Source organism: Lontra canadensis, unplaced genomic scaffold (assembly GCF_010015895.1).
Source record: "Lontra canadensis isolate GAN:19392208 unplaced genomic scaffold, GSC_riverotter_1.0 scaffold47, whole genome shotgun sequence".
In the NCBI taxonomy this organism is placed as follows: domain Eukaryota; kingdom Metazoa; phylum Chordata; class Mammalia; order Carnivora; family Mustelidae; genus Lontra; species Lontra canadensis.
Window position 1 is genome coordinate 14,398,275 of NW_022631041.1, and position 13,284 is coordinate 14,411,558.

Sequence of the window (13,284 nt, forward strand, 5' to 3'; positions counted from 1 at the left end):
TGATCAGTTTATTATTCACGTATTTTGGTAGCAAGTGGTTTGTACATATGCAGTAAACTTTGAAATGAAAAATGTATTTTTAAACATATTTTATCCTTATAAAGAAACTTATCCTCATTTTATGAAGTTCAGATTTAAATGACACCTGACTACCATCTTGGTATCGACTGGCACTTGACACAGTAAGTCTGATACCAAGTATTCTTCCAACTATAAAAAAATAGTGGAGCTTGTTAAAAAAATATTAAAATTTTTTAAAAATGCTATTAAGATTTTGGGATATGCACTATTCTACGTACTTTTCTTCAATTCATTAGTATCACTATTGCTCCAACTGTTTGAAATTTCAAAAGAATAATGCTAAATAATGAGAACTTAGCTGTTTAAGCACCAACAATTAAAAAGACAACTTAAACACTGTGAAAGAGAATTATTCAATAAGGATTTACAAACTTTCTAGTTATCTTGAATGTATTAAATGTAATTTAAACAAGCATCTTCTTGATGCTCAAGGACCTGTTAGGCTCTATCATTGTACTAAATTACAATAATACAGAAATGTTCTGTGCTCTTCAAGTCTTCTTAAGTAGGTTGCCTAAATGAATTTTTTTCAGACTACTCTTTAGAGTTACTCCAGCATTAAAAATTTTTTTTTATACTGTTAACTGTCACTTGCCACTTTCTATTACTAATTAGTGTGATTTGCTAAAGAAGCCCATATTGTACTTCCTAATTTATTACTGCCAATCTACTGGCTGCCAGATGACTGCTTCTTAACACTTGTGCATAAAATAAGAAGACATGAACAGTGGACTAGGAAATTCTGATCTAAGATCTTAAATTTTCATTTCAAATTCGTAAGTACCTAGTCCAAAATGATAACCAATCACATTTTCCTTGAAATATTTTTGATTCTAGCAAATTTTCAAAAAGATCTAATTATAAACACTATTTAAATGAAAACTTATCAAATAAAATTAAATAAAAATAAAATGCTAAATTGCATTTTTCCTTTAAAATGTTATGTATTTAAGCCTTAAGCTAAGAAAAATAAATTTTTAGAAAGAAAAAGAAAATTAGCAGTAGAATCCTCTTATTAAAAAAAAATACTAGTTTTAAAGTGCCAATAAATTTCCATTCTCTTACAATATTTAGTTTTGCTAGTACAATACTTAAAGTTGCAAGTGGCCTCAGAAAAGATCAGAATTTTCCTAATTACACCTTTTCCATACACAAGCTTATAAACATCTAAAATGAGATACTTTATGAAACTACCGTTTTCTACAGTTTCAAGAGCTATTTTAAAAAGCTTAAAGATACCTCAAAGAAACAAAAGACTGTTCTTAAAAGTTTAAAAGTACCTCATCACCCATCTGCGGCACAAATGGACATCTTCGGGGAATAGTATCTGTAATCCATGTTGAAGGTAACCATTCTTCTAACGTCAAACCATTTTCCGTTAGTTCTCCTACAGCCAATCTCTAAGAGTTTAGAACATTATAAAGTAGTATTATCACAAAAACAATCATCTCTCAATCTGTCCTTTAGAATACTGATGGGGTGCCTGGGTGGTGGAGTAAGTCAAACACCTGATGCTTGGTTTCAGCTCAAGTTATGATCTAGGACTCTGAGACTGAGGCCCATTTCAGGCTTCACACTCAGGGTGGAGTCCGCTTAAGACTCTCTCTTGCTCTCTTTTTGCCCCTCTCCTCTGTGCTTTCTTGCCCTTTTAAGTAAATAAACAAATCTTTAAAAAAATAAAATAACTATAAAGGTGATTAAATAAAAGGGAAGATCTTTCAACAAAAATATACATTAAGTATAAAACCTTATTTTGGGGCACCTGGGTGGCTCAGTCAGTTAAGTGTCTGTCTTGGGCTGAAGTCATGATCTGGGGTCCTGAGATTGAGCCCTACATCGGGTTCCCGGCTCAGGGGAGAGTCTGCATCTTCCTCTCACTCTCCCTCTCTCTCAAATAAATAAGTACAATCTTAAGAAAAAAAAGAAAATAAACCCTTTTTTTTTTTTATGGCAGAAGTATAGTTATTAGCTATTCAATCTTTCCAAATCACTGCATAAAAAAAGAACTAGATGAACCAAACGACATTCAGAACAAGACTAGTTTAACAAGATATTCCCATAAACCCCAAAGTGTAAGTTTTGTGTAATCTCCCTCTCAAAATCCTATCAGTTTTATCAGTATTTGTAACAAACCAAGCCATACTCCAGTTTTTTTGTGTGTGTGTTTTTTTTTTAAATCATAGTCATGGCATGTTAGTAGGAACCAAATAAGAAATTTTCATACGGGCTGAGTAGTGGAAAATGCAGAAGGCTAATGGTTTCAGTGGGGTGGGCATTATACAAAGCCCAGAAATATTTTCTCCCCTTTTTGAAGTAGCCATTTCACACCTGGCTCATAAATAGTTTCTAGAAAAAATGTTTCTATCAATTTTTTTTTTTTTTAAACACAATGTCATCAAGCCAGGTCCCCTGCTTTTTTTTTTTTTTTTAAGTGAGCCCTATGCCTGATGTGGGGCTTGAACTCATGACCCTGAGATTAAGAGTTGCATGCTCTACTGACTGAGCCAGCCAGGTGCCCCCAGGTCCCTTTAACTTCTGTGGCTAAATATAAAAATAGACCTGTGAGAAAAGTTTTTTTAAACTTTGCCCATAAATGGCCATTATTGTCTGGATAAGACTTAATGGTTATAAATATGATCATTCCAATTTAATAGCTAACTTACCTGGTTTTCCTTAGACCTAGGAAAAATGGACTTTCTAACAGCCCTTGAAACCTTAGAGAAACTTCATGCAGTTGACTGAAAGTTTTAGTTGAGTGTTTGTATAGTAAGACTTCTAAATTTTATTCTCATGTTTTTAAAAAAAGGTAGTTATCATTATGACTTAACACACAAGTTCACTAATGGAAGTAACATCATAATGGGGTATCAGAGAACACTACAGAAAGTATTGCTAACAGCTGTTACTCAATATTCATTTTCCTCTTATTCCTACTAAACACAACTTGTTTCTCAAACATATCAGGAGTGCTCTCTCTCTGAAGAGTAAGGGAGGGATAAAGGAGTTTGGCATTTACTATACGTGAGAAAGGTCCACTGCAGGATTTTAGTCCAAAGAGTGACAGAATCTGACTTTTAAAAGTATCACTCTGGATTCACCAGAGCAGGGATTTGCAAATTATGGCCCATGGTTTCAAGTCTAGCTGCTTCTACTTTTATAAATCAAATTGTATTGGAACATATCCATATCCATTCATTTATTATCTATGGCTGCTCTCGGGCTACAACAGCAGGGTAGTGGGTCCCAGAAAAAGTTTATAGATCCCTACTTTAATGAACAGAACCTAGGGTGGAAAGGGTGGAAGGAGGAAGACAGATGGAAGACTACTGCAGTAATACAACCAAGAGCTTACGGTGGTTCGCGTGAGTGCGAAAGCAGAAGTAGCAAAAAAGCACTCAAGTGCTGAATACATTTAGAAGACAGAGCCACAAAAAAAATCCCGATAGACTGGATGTAGGATATGAGAGAAAAAGACTAATTTTTATGGGATAACACCACAGTTCTGGTGTAAATAAAAGAATTGTCAGTGTGAGAAGAGGAGGGCTGGAGAAGGGCAGTGGGGAAAACTTAGAAAATAAATTCTGTATGTGTTATTTTGAGAGATTAAGTCAGAGGATATTTGAAAAGTTAATTTATCCAGTTACTGAGCACCACTGTTACGTGACAGAGTTAGAGCCACAGATTTTCAGTTTTATACACTGAAGTTTTGAGTTAAAGTGTGTTTGAAAAAGGTTTCCTCTGACTTAACAGAAAAAGGTAGGGAAAAGTCTGAAAACTGTTAAATTCCACCCTCAATATGGGCTATCAATTGCACCAAGTATTTCTTCCCGTAAGGAAAATATCTGTATCGACTGAAATAGCTAAGGACTCTTAAATGAAACCAGGTAAGTTGGCTATTAAATAGGAATGATCATATTTATAAGCATAAGACTGTGGTATGGTATAGCCAAGAATCAGGATGATGATAGGTCTTATTCCCCAATAATTCTTGGGAAACCTAGAATTTTTGGTTTAAGCAGATTTCTATCATATGATACTTAAAACCACTCAGGGGATAAACTGCATTAAATATTCCTCAAAATTTCAATTTTTTTTAATTTTAGAGATACAGGTAATTCACTTCTTTCCTTTCTAATCATGGAAAATTCTTTTAGGTCCACCTCATATTTTACTTATTCTGGAAGCCTTACTTGAAACTCTAAGAAAAGATGCCCTTATTTGATTTCTGAATTACCATCTTTAAAATTAATCTGGCAATTAAATATATTAGATAATGTGATACTCTATTTTTATCTTAGGGGATTCAAGCAACTTGTTAGTCACACATTGTTTTGAGAAGTTATGTCTTACACTTTTTACCCACTCTATTGCTTTAAGCTGTCGGCACTCAATAAGAAATTTACTGATCTGGTTTCCAGAGTTCCTAACAGCATAATGGATATACATCAGATACATATGAGATAACTTTACTGCATCTCTGGAGATTTTTTTTTTTTTTTTTTTTTTAAAGAGAGACAGTGTGAGTGAGCGTGGGGGAGAGAGAGGCTCTTAAGCAGGATCCATGCCTGCCCAACACAGAACCTTCCTTGGGGTTCAATCTCATGATCTGAGCTGATATCAAGAGTTGGATACTTAACCAGACTGAGCCACCTAGGCACCCCTGGAGAAATCTATTTTTAAATAAGCATTTTTCTGTTATCTGCCTGTTTTTGCTTAATTTGAATATAGTCAGATGGAAAATATCTTCATCTTTTCATACATGCAGTAAATAATAATTACTTAATGATCTTTCAGTTACTTTCCAGCTCTACAATTCTATGCTTAAGAGGGAAATATGTTTATTTGAGACAAAAAGACTGAGCAATGAGAACAGTTCTTTCTATCTACTCTTAAATCCACTGGTAGACTAATACCAAGTCATGTGTACAAAGACCAAATTAAAGCGAATAGTCTATAATATCCTTACACTTCATGATATTTAAAGTTTGTCCCACATAAACTGGTGGCACACAGATCCTACTGTAATACTTCAAGCAAAATAGAAAAATTAAAATATGCCAAACAGTAGCTGGATTCAAATGTGGCACTGCACGAAGAAGCCCAAGGTGTTAGTTTAGGGACAACTACCAAATCAAGAGCAATTAGGTGAAGTAAACTGCACTCTTGACCAAAAAAATTATGTTCTCACAGGGACTTAAACACTGTAAACCTCAAAAGTTCATCAAAACTGTCTTGCAGGGCGCCTGGGTGGCTCAGTGGGTTAAGCCTCTGCCTTCGGCTCAGGTCATGATCTCAGGGTCCTGGGATCGAGTCCCGCATTGGGCTCTCAGCTCAGCAGGGAGCCTGCTTCCCTCTCTCTCTCTGCCTGCCTCTCTGCCTACTTGTGATCTATCTCTGTCAAATAAACAAATAAAATCTTAAAAAAAAAAAAAAAACAAAACTGTCTTGCAATAAGAAAAAAAAAATTAGCCAGATACAGGGCTAAATCAGTTCTCTTTAACCAATCTGTGTACCACATAAGCAATGGGTTAACCTACTTTTATCACCACTGACAACACAGAAGAGAAAAATGTGTGATACTCTCTTTGGTAAATCTTCCCCAGACAAAAGCAAAGAAGGCAACAAGAATAGCAGGCTGAAGAACCCAAATTAAAGTAATTCATAATTATAAAGCTGAAATGAATAAGAGCTCAAGTGAAGCAGATAAAATAAACATTTAAAACAGACGTATTCTTAAATTTTTCAAAGCTCTCTGGAGAGAAAGACCTTCTTAGTCTCCCTAGCACTTAATTCTACATTTGACAACTTACATTTAATTCTAAAAATGAAAGAGGTTGAAAAAAAATCTTCTTTGTATATTTTCAATTTACAGTCTTTTAGGGAACAGAAAACATGTCCCTTCTATTTCATTTATTTTATAAAAGAATCCCATTTCCATAAGAGCTGACAAATCTTACTTCTGTTAACATTTATTTCTTATGTTCTCTGATCTGTCTCAAATTATTCACAGACCAAAGATGAAGTAACAAACCAATACTGCTACTGACCTAAGAACTGTCTAATTATGGCTCACATGTTCCGTAAATTAATGAAAGCCTGTTAACAGTAGTGTCCTACTTTAGATTCATATTTGTCTAGTGGTCATCTATAACAAGTTCTGCCATTATTATTCCAGGTGTCGTGCACTCTATGCTTTCTGGTTATTTTCAGAAATAACAATTAACAAGGATGGTCAAAAAGTAAAGGCAAGTATGTTTTGTAACATTTTGATATACACAAATGAATAAATCCCACCAGAATATAAAAAAATCCTCTCCTAAGATTAAATGTTCAATATTTAGAATACAATCATTCTGTAAGTAAACATTTTCATGTGCTAAATACTGAAAACTTGAGTAAATTAAATGTTTTGTTATTATAGTATATTCTACTACTGTGTACTTGAGTTTTTTCCAATACTACTAGTATCCTAGTACACCTCAACAATGATTATGTTCATCAATAGCACTTTTAAAATGAGTGCTTTTGTTTTGAGAGAAAACAATTTATATTAAAACAAAATCAACCTTTTGTTTTCTTTCTTTGGGCTTCTTTTTCTTTGGTGATGTTTGTCCATCTTTTTCTTCATTTACTTTTTTCCTTTCTTTTTTAATCTGTTTTTGCTTCTGTTTTTCAGATTCTTCTTCTTCATCTGAACTGCTTTCTGCTTTCTTGGTTTTATGCTTGGGAATTTTCTTTGGTGGTTGCAGATTAATTCCTGCATCTGCTGTCCAGTCAGAATAATCACTAGAGTAGTCACTAGAAGGCAAAAAGGGATTTAAAAAATATTTATAGTAGACATACTGTAAGACTTTGTCTTATAAAGATGTAAAGAGAGATCACAAAAAAGAATGAATGTCTTATAAAAATGTAAAGAGAGATCACAAAAAGAATGAATAGACTAAAAATATTCCCCTTTCAACTCATCACCTTCTAAACAGTTTCTTAAAATTCTGTAGGCTTAACTTATTTAAATATCTCAAAGAAGTTTTCTAAGAAATGTCTACATCTTTAATTGAAACAATGAATTTAAGTGCCTTATAAGACTTTAACAAAAATATTAAATTTCTGTGTGTTGCCTATGTTCAAAATATCATGGGGCATACAAAAATAAGGAGCAGAGGCTCACTTTCCTCAGTTTCAGTTACAGTACAAAGAAAGTTTGGAATACTACAAGAGATATCAATATTGAGGAAGAGATATACAGATTCATTTCTTGAGAGGAGGTGGGAGCTCTTGATTAGGGGAACTCCAATGGTAGAGCATTGCTGCCTTCATGATAACTGGATATAAAATGGGGGTGGGGTGGGTACTGTCAGAAGTGTTTTGGCCCAGTAGGAAGATTACTTGTGTATTTTATTCAGTATCTACTTATACGTTAGGTACATCTTATGCTTCAAAGAATGACACAATTCAGAAAAATACAGGTCTTTGTGTTTTACTTATAATTACCAACCATGTTTGCATTTCTTTTCAGTTTACCTTCAAAAGAACTAAGTTTTACTGAACTGATGTTGCAAAAAAAGGATCCAGTTTTGTTATCTTCTGTTCTAATTTTAGTACATGAGAATATAACTTGATTTTGTACAATTTTAAATATATATATATAAATATATATATATAAAATAAATATAAATATAAATGCTTTAAAGAAATCTAAGTTATACTACATTAAAATCAGTAATTAGTTCCTATATTCGGTGATGTAAGACTTTACTCCTCTATAAAGATTAACACTGAAAGGACAGATTTTTCTGGAGCTTAATTCTACTACCACCACCTCTTATCCTTGTCCTGAATGTCCTTAGTAGGAATCTACAAGTATCTCCCCAAGAATAATCATCACAGGTAACAATCCAATAATTAAGGTGCTTTCCAATATGACTTCATGATTTCATTTTAACTTGAAAATTATTTTAAAGAATTTAAAAAACATTTTCAGACACTACACTGGATGCATGGCAATGCATCCACAGAACAAAAGATCTCTGAAGAAAAACAAAACTCTAAACCCAAAGAGATTCTGAAATGTGTTGCTGAAAACATAAATTTTCAGCTTTCTAAAGATTTTATATTACATGTGAAGAAACAGAAATTCACTGAATTACCTAGAACTGCCATCACTGTGCCATGCTCTCTCTTCCTCTTCCGATGTCCCACCACTAACAGCAACAACTTCACCTTCCTAAGAAATGTTTAATACATATTTTATTGTGTAATTTTACAAAATAACATTCTAGGATTATTAGAAAATATCAGTGCTATCTAATAGTACCAATCACATTAGGATATTTACAACAATTAAAACCTGATTTTAATTAGTCCTAAAACACAGATCTTATATTTTAATAAAACAAAATGTATCCAATGAAAAAATGTACCCAATGAAATAATACCCATTAATACTGGATTCAGAGCAATCTCTCAGATGACTAACATACTGAGAACTTAAATTAGGAGTTCACATTTTACTTACTGTCATCATTACAATTAAAAATAGCTTTATTACACATATAAAAAGAGTATTCCAACTTAGGTATTATTCTAAACTTGCGGTAGAGGATTGAAAACTAATCAAAAATAGTTTCTCTAGTAAATATTCTCTGCTCAATGTAGGATAGTCCAGTGATAGTCCATAAGATCCAGTATCTTACGCAATTTCTCCCTTGCTCAAATAAAATTTTACACTCCAATAAGAGTAAGAGGTCAAATTAAGTAAGCTTTTAAAATATTACAGAAGCTATTCTAAGCATGTGTATATATCATCCCATTTAATCTAGACAAAACACTACTGGCAATAGGGAGCAGTTATTTAAACAGTAGAAATTAAAGCTTAAAAAGGTTAAGAAATTTACCCTGGGCAGAACAATTAATGAGCAACTAAGCTACTCTAAAGTTTAGACTACTCTCCACAAGAATGGTTTTATCAGTGTTATTTGCTGGGCACATTCACAGAATTTTTCAAAATGATAATGAGATGTATTCCTTTATTAATTAAATAAAATAGCATATCTTGGGAGACAAGTTTTCTCTTTTTGATGTTTTAATAATGAAGAATTTGTATTACAGAGCTATTCCACAAAGTTTTGAAACCTAACCAAATATGGAAAGATCAAATCCAACAGTAATTTTAGTTAGAGAATTTAATCTCTGCTCAATATAACTGAAAAAAAAAAGAATGTAAACAAATGATCTGATTATTCTCATCCTTACTATACATATTACTTCTTTAAAGGGAGAGAAAAGAAATGTACTTTTATATTCTTAGTACAAAATTAAAAGGTACTATACAGAAGTACAAAGTATTTGAACCACCCCCAAAACAGGATTCTTTCCATTAATTAATATAATGTGCCCAAGATGATATTCTGTTCTCGATGTACTCCTCCTAGAAATTTATTTAATTGCTCTAAAAGAATGTTAAAATATAAGCAAATTAGTTTTGAACACAAATGAAGGATTTAGTTAACTTCTTATGTAACAGATGTACCTAGAAACAACATTTTAATAAGCTGAATCTTTAAAGTATTTTATAGGAACATATTAAGAGAATCATACTAAATCTTTAAAAATAAAGAAACATTTTATAGAGGCAAATAACTAGCCCACATATATTTTATGTTTTGCATGTATATCTAAACTGTCATGTATCATATTTGTTATTAGTATATTTGGTCTTTTTACCAGATTGGACAAACTATTTTTACCTGGTCACCCTAGGACCTAAAGCCATTGGAGAATAACTTTTCAACTGTAGTTAGCATACTCTCAGTTTGAGTTTTATTGCCATGTGTACAGAAAATATACTCAGAGAATTCCCATATATGTCTAACATTGCTTCATAAATGTGTAACAGTCAGTAAGACCATAGAGTCTTACTTAACTGGGGGAGGGAGTGACCAGGATGGGGAGGGGGAGATGTTGTTAATAAGCTGTGATTGCAAATTGATTGCCTTTGTTGAAAAAATATGTAATTTAGTAGGGACAATGATATTTATGGAAATAATTATATACAAGGAAATTTTAAAATAAATTGAAAAGTCATAAACTGGCACAGAGATAAAAAACTAACTGAAATTACCATATGTCTATTAATTAGTCATTACAGTTACAGACTAGCGCTTCATGGTACTATTTTAAAAGCCTGGCTTTAGAGTAAAAGGACCCTGGGTTTAATTCCTGCTCTGCCATTTAATAGTTAGGTACATAGGCAATCTAAACATCCTTGAACCTCAGATTTCGCATACATAAAATAGGAATAATTAATTCATATGCATTTGTTCTGTGAATTTGACATTATGAATATATGTGCTATGCCTGGAACATACAAAACAGGTCTTTAGTAAATGATAACTATCACTATCATTGTAAGATCTAGAAATACCATCTTTGAGTTACATTTATAAATACATCAATGAATACAAAGAACAGTCACACTAAAACAAAGTTAAACTGCAAACAAATTTATAAATGTGCTGAGATCTTACATCTGAAGAACTAGTGCCATTTTCTATCTCTTCTGAAGGTCTAGGTGTCTCCTCCAAAGCAGATCTTGTACGGTAATTGTGTTGATTTGCCTGCTGCCGTTTGGATTCTCCGAGATCCAGGAAATGCTCATGAGCGTGATTCTGGAAAAAGTTAATTTATTTAAAGTAGGATTAAAGAGCATGCTTTTTACTTTAAAAGTTGTAAATTTTTTAAATATAAAAAATCCACTCATATTTAAAATAATCATATAAGTGGACTATGGTACCAATTCAAATAATTTAACATTACATTAACTTAAATCACAGGTTTGTGTTATGTTGAAATTCACTTGCTGGTTTAATAAGTCATAACAAAATTCTTTTTCCTGATTAAGTGATACAGACTAAAGGGTTCATAATAACAGACTAATAAATTCTCCTATAACAACACTAAACCTATAGAACAGATTTAAGAAAGGACCATGAGCTGTGAGGCATACGTAATAGGCAGAGACAAAGGAAAGGAAACCAAAATGGTGGTCACAAACCACCCTGCCACTATGAGGCTAGGACACCAGTTGGCTGGCTATCTCTTTTCTGTCACAGAATAAATACAGTAAATGAGAACACACTAATAAACAATCATCAAAAGAAACTGATAAAGTCCAACATGGTGACAGAGATGAACAAACTCAACAAACACAAGAATTTACACCTGAAAAAAAAACCCAACTGTATCTATATAAAAAAAGAATAAAGATAACTTGCAAAAAAAGACATCAGATTTATATATACAATATATCATAAATACACAACATACAATAAGAAAATCTTTAAAGTGACAGAAAATAACTTCAGATATCTATCACTACATATATATTTTATATATATATATATGTATATACATATATATATATAAAACTGGATATCTATAACTATAATATAACTATAGCTATAGCCTTTTTTCCCCCTTCTCATTAAACTTTGTTTTAATGGGTATCAAAATTCTATGACAGATATCTGGCCAAGTTGTTTCCATTAAAAAGTACTGATTGATTGATTTACTTAATTATTTTAAGGGTTTATTTATTTGAGAAGGAGAGCACAAGAGGGAGAGAGAGAGAGAGAGAGGCTCTCAAACAGATTGAAATGAGCACAGAGCCCAACCTGGGGCTCAATCTCATCACTGAGATCATGACCTGAGCCAAAAATAAGAGTCAGACACCTGATTGCACCACTTAGGGACCCCTAAAAAGTACTGATTTAAAAACTAATTACCTAAAAATTGCTGCACACTCACACAAACCAAATGATCCACAGAAGGTTCTTTTCTTCAAGGTTTTATGATGCATCATTATCACTAAAAAGTTTCTTAATATTAAACGGCAAATTGAGACAAATAGTTCTGAGATCACTCTTCTACCACTGATTAAGACAGGGTGGCAGGTATTATGGGTAATATTCACTTAGTTTTGAGCTTTCTGGGCAGACCTGGTGACCTTGCCAGCTCCAGCAGCCTTCTTGTTCACTGCTTTGTTACACCCATGATAACTGTCTTACATCATGAAGAGCCAAATGACCCCAAGGACGATAGAGAACCTCTCAACATACATGGGCCTGCCAAGAACTGTATCAACTATGGCAGCATCAACAGATTTCAAGAATTCAGGGCCATTCAGCTTCCTCCCAGAACAGCAATCAATCTCCTTTGGCTCAGCAAACTTTCAAGCAGTGTGAAGCTGCATGACAATTCAGCACAGGTGTATAGCCAGCACTGATTTGGCCCGGTGACTCAAGATAAAAACTTGATCTGTGAAGCCAGCTGCTTCCACTGGTGGGTTATTTTTGCTGTCAGCAGCCATACTGCCATGACAAGCATCTTTTATAAACATGTTCTTGACATGAAAGCCACATTAGCCCCAGGAAGAGCTTTACTCAAAGTTTCATGGTGTACACATTTCAACAAACTTGCTACAACTGTAATGGTGATTGGAGCGAACGTGACCATCATCACAGGTTTTGAGAATACCCGTCTCCATTTGGCCCATAGGGACAGCACCAATAACACCCGATTTTGTGGATGTCATGGAGAAATGGGCACAAGCATCTGTCAGATGGATGAGCTGGTAGCAAGATATCCAGAACTATAAGCAGCATGGTTCCACTGGCATTTTCATCTTTACAGGTAGACTTTCTATCCCTTGAACGAAAGCACATTAGCACTTGCTTCTAGCATTTATTATTCCAACCATAAACTGTGTGGAGATTATAGCCAATTTTTTAAATATAGGTGCTCATTCCTTAAAGATTTCTTTATATCTCTCTTTCTGGCTGTGGGGTACTCAATGGAATTCATTTTGTTAACAGCAATAAGAAGTCTAACATTAGTCAAGTTCATATTCATTTGCCAGTGATTTTCTTTTTCTCTCCACAAACTTTCAGCATATTGTTTTGTTCTCAAATACTATAATGTATTGAGGTTTTACATTTTTAAATTCTGCATTATTTTTGCCTTATTTATCCTGTTTGACACACAATGTTTTTTCTTATTTATACTCTGGCACACCAGTTAAAAGTTAATTTTCGGAAAATTTTTCAGCTTTCTAAAGATTTTATATTACATGTGGAGAAATAGAAATTCTCGTTATTTTTTCATCCCTTTCCTTCCTCTCATCTTGTATGCTCTCTCTACACATAT

At 33.3% G+C, this 13,284-nt stretch overlaps 1 protein-coding gene across 5 annotated transcripts in view; it reads right to left on the reverse strand.

Annotated features, from left to right (window-relative positions):
* The window catches only part of PHIP (pleckstrin homology domain interacting protein), a 130,915-nt gene that overhangs the window by 32,884 nt on the left and 84,747 nt on the right, over positions 1–13,284 (reverse strand). For all 5 annotated transcript variants that reach the window (XM_032873201.1, XM_032873200.1, XM_032873199.1 and 2 more), the window contains 4 exons: positions 10,608–10,748; positions 8,229–8,305; positions 6,648–6,879; positions 1,362–1,481 (listed from right to left, as the gene is read on the reverse strand). In XM_032873201.1, coding sequence (XP_032729092.1) covers positions 1,362–1,481; positions 6,648–6,879; positions 8,229–8,305; positions 10,608–10,748 — 570 coding nt within the window. The remainder of the gene's footprint in view (positions 1–1,361; positions 1,482–6,647; positions 6,880–8,228; positions 8,306–10,607; positions 10,749–13,284) is intronic.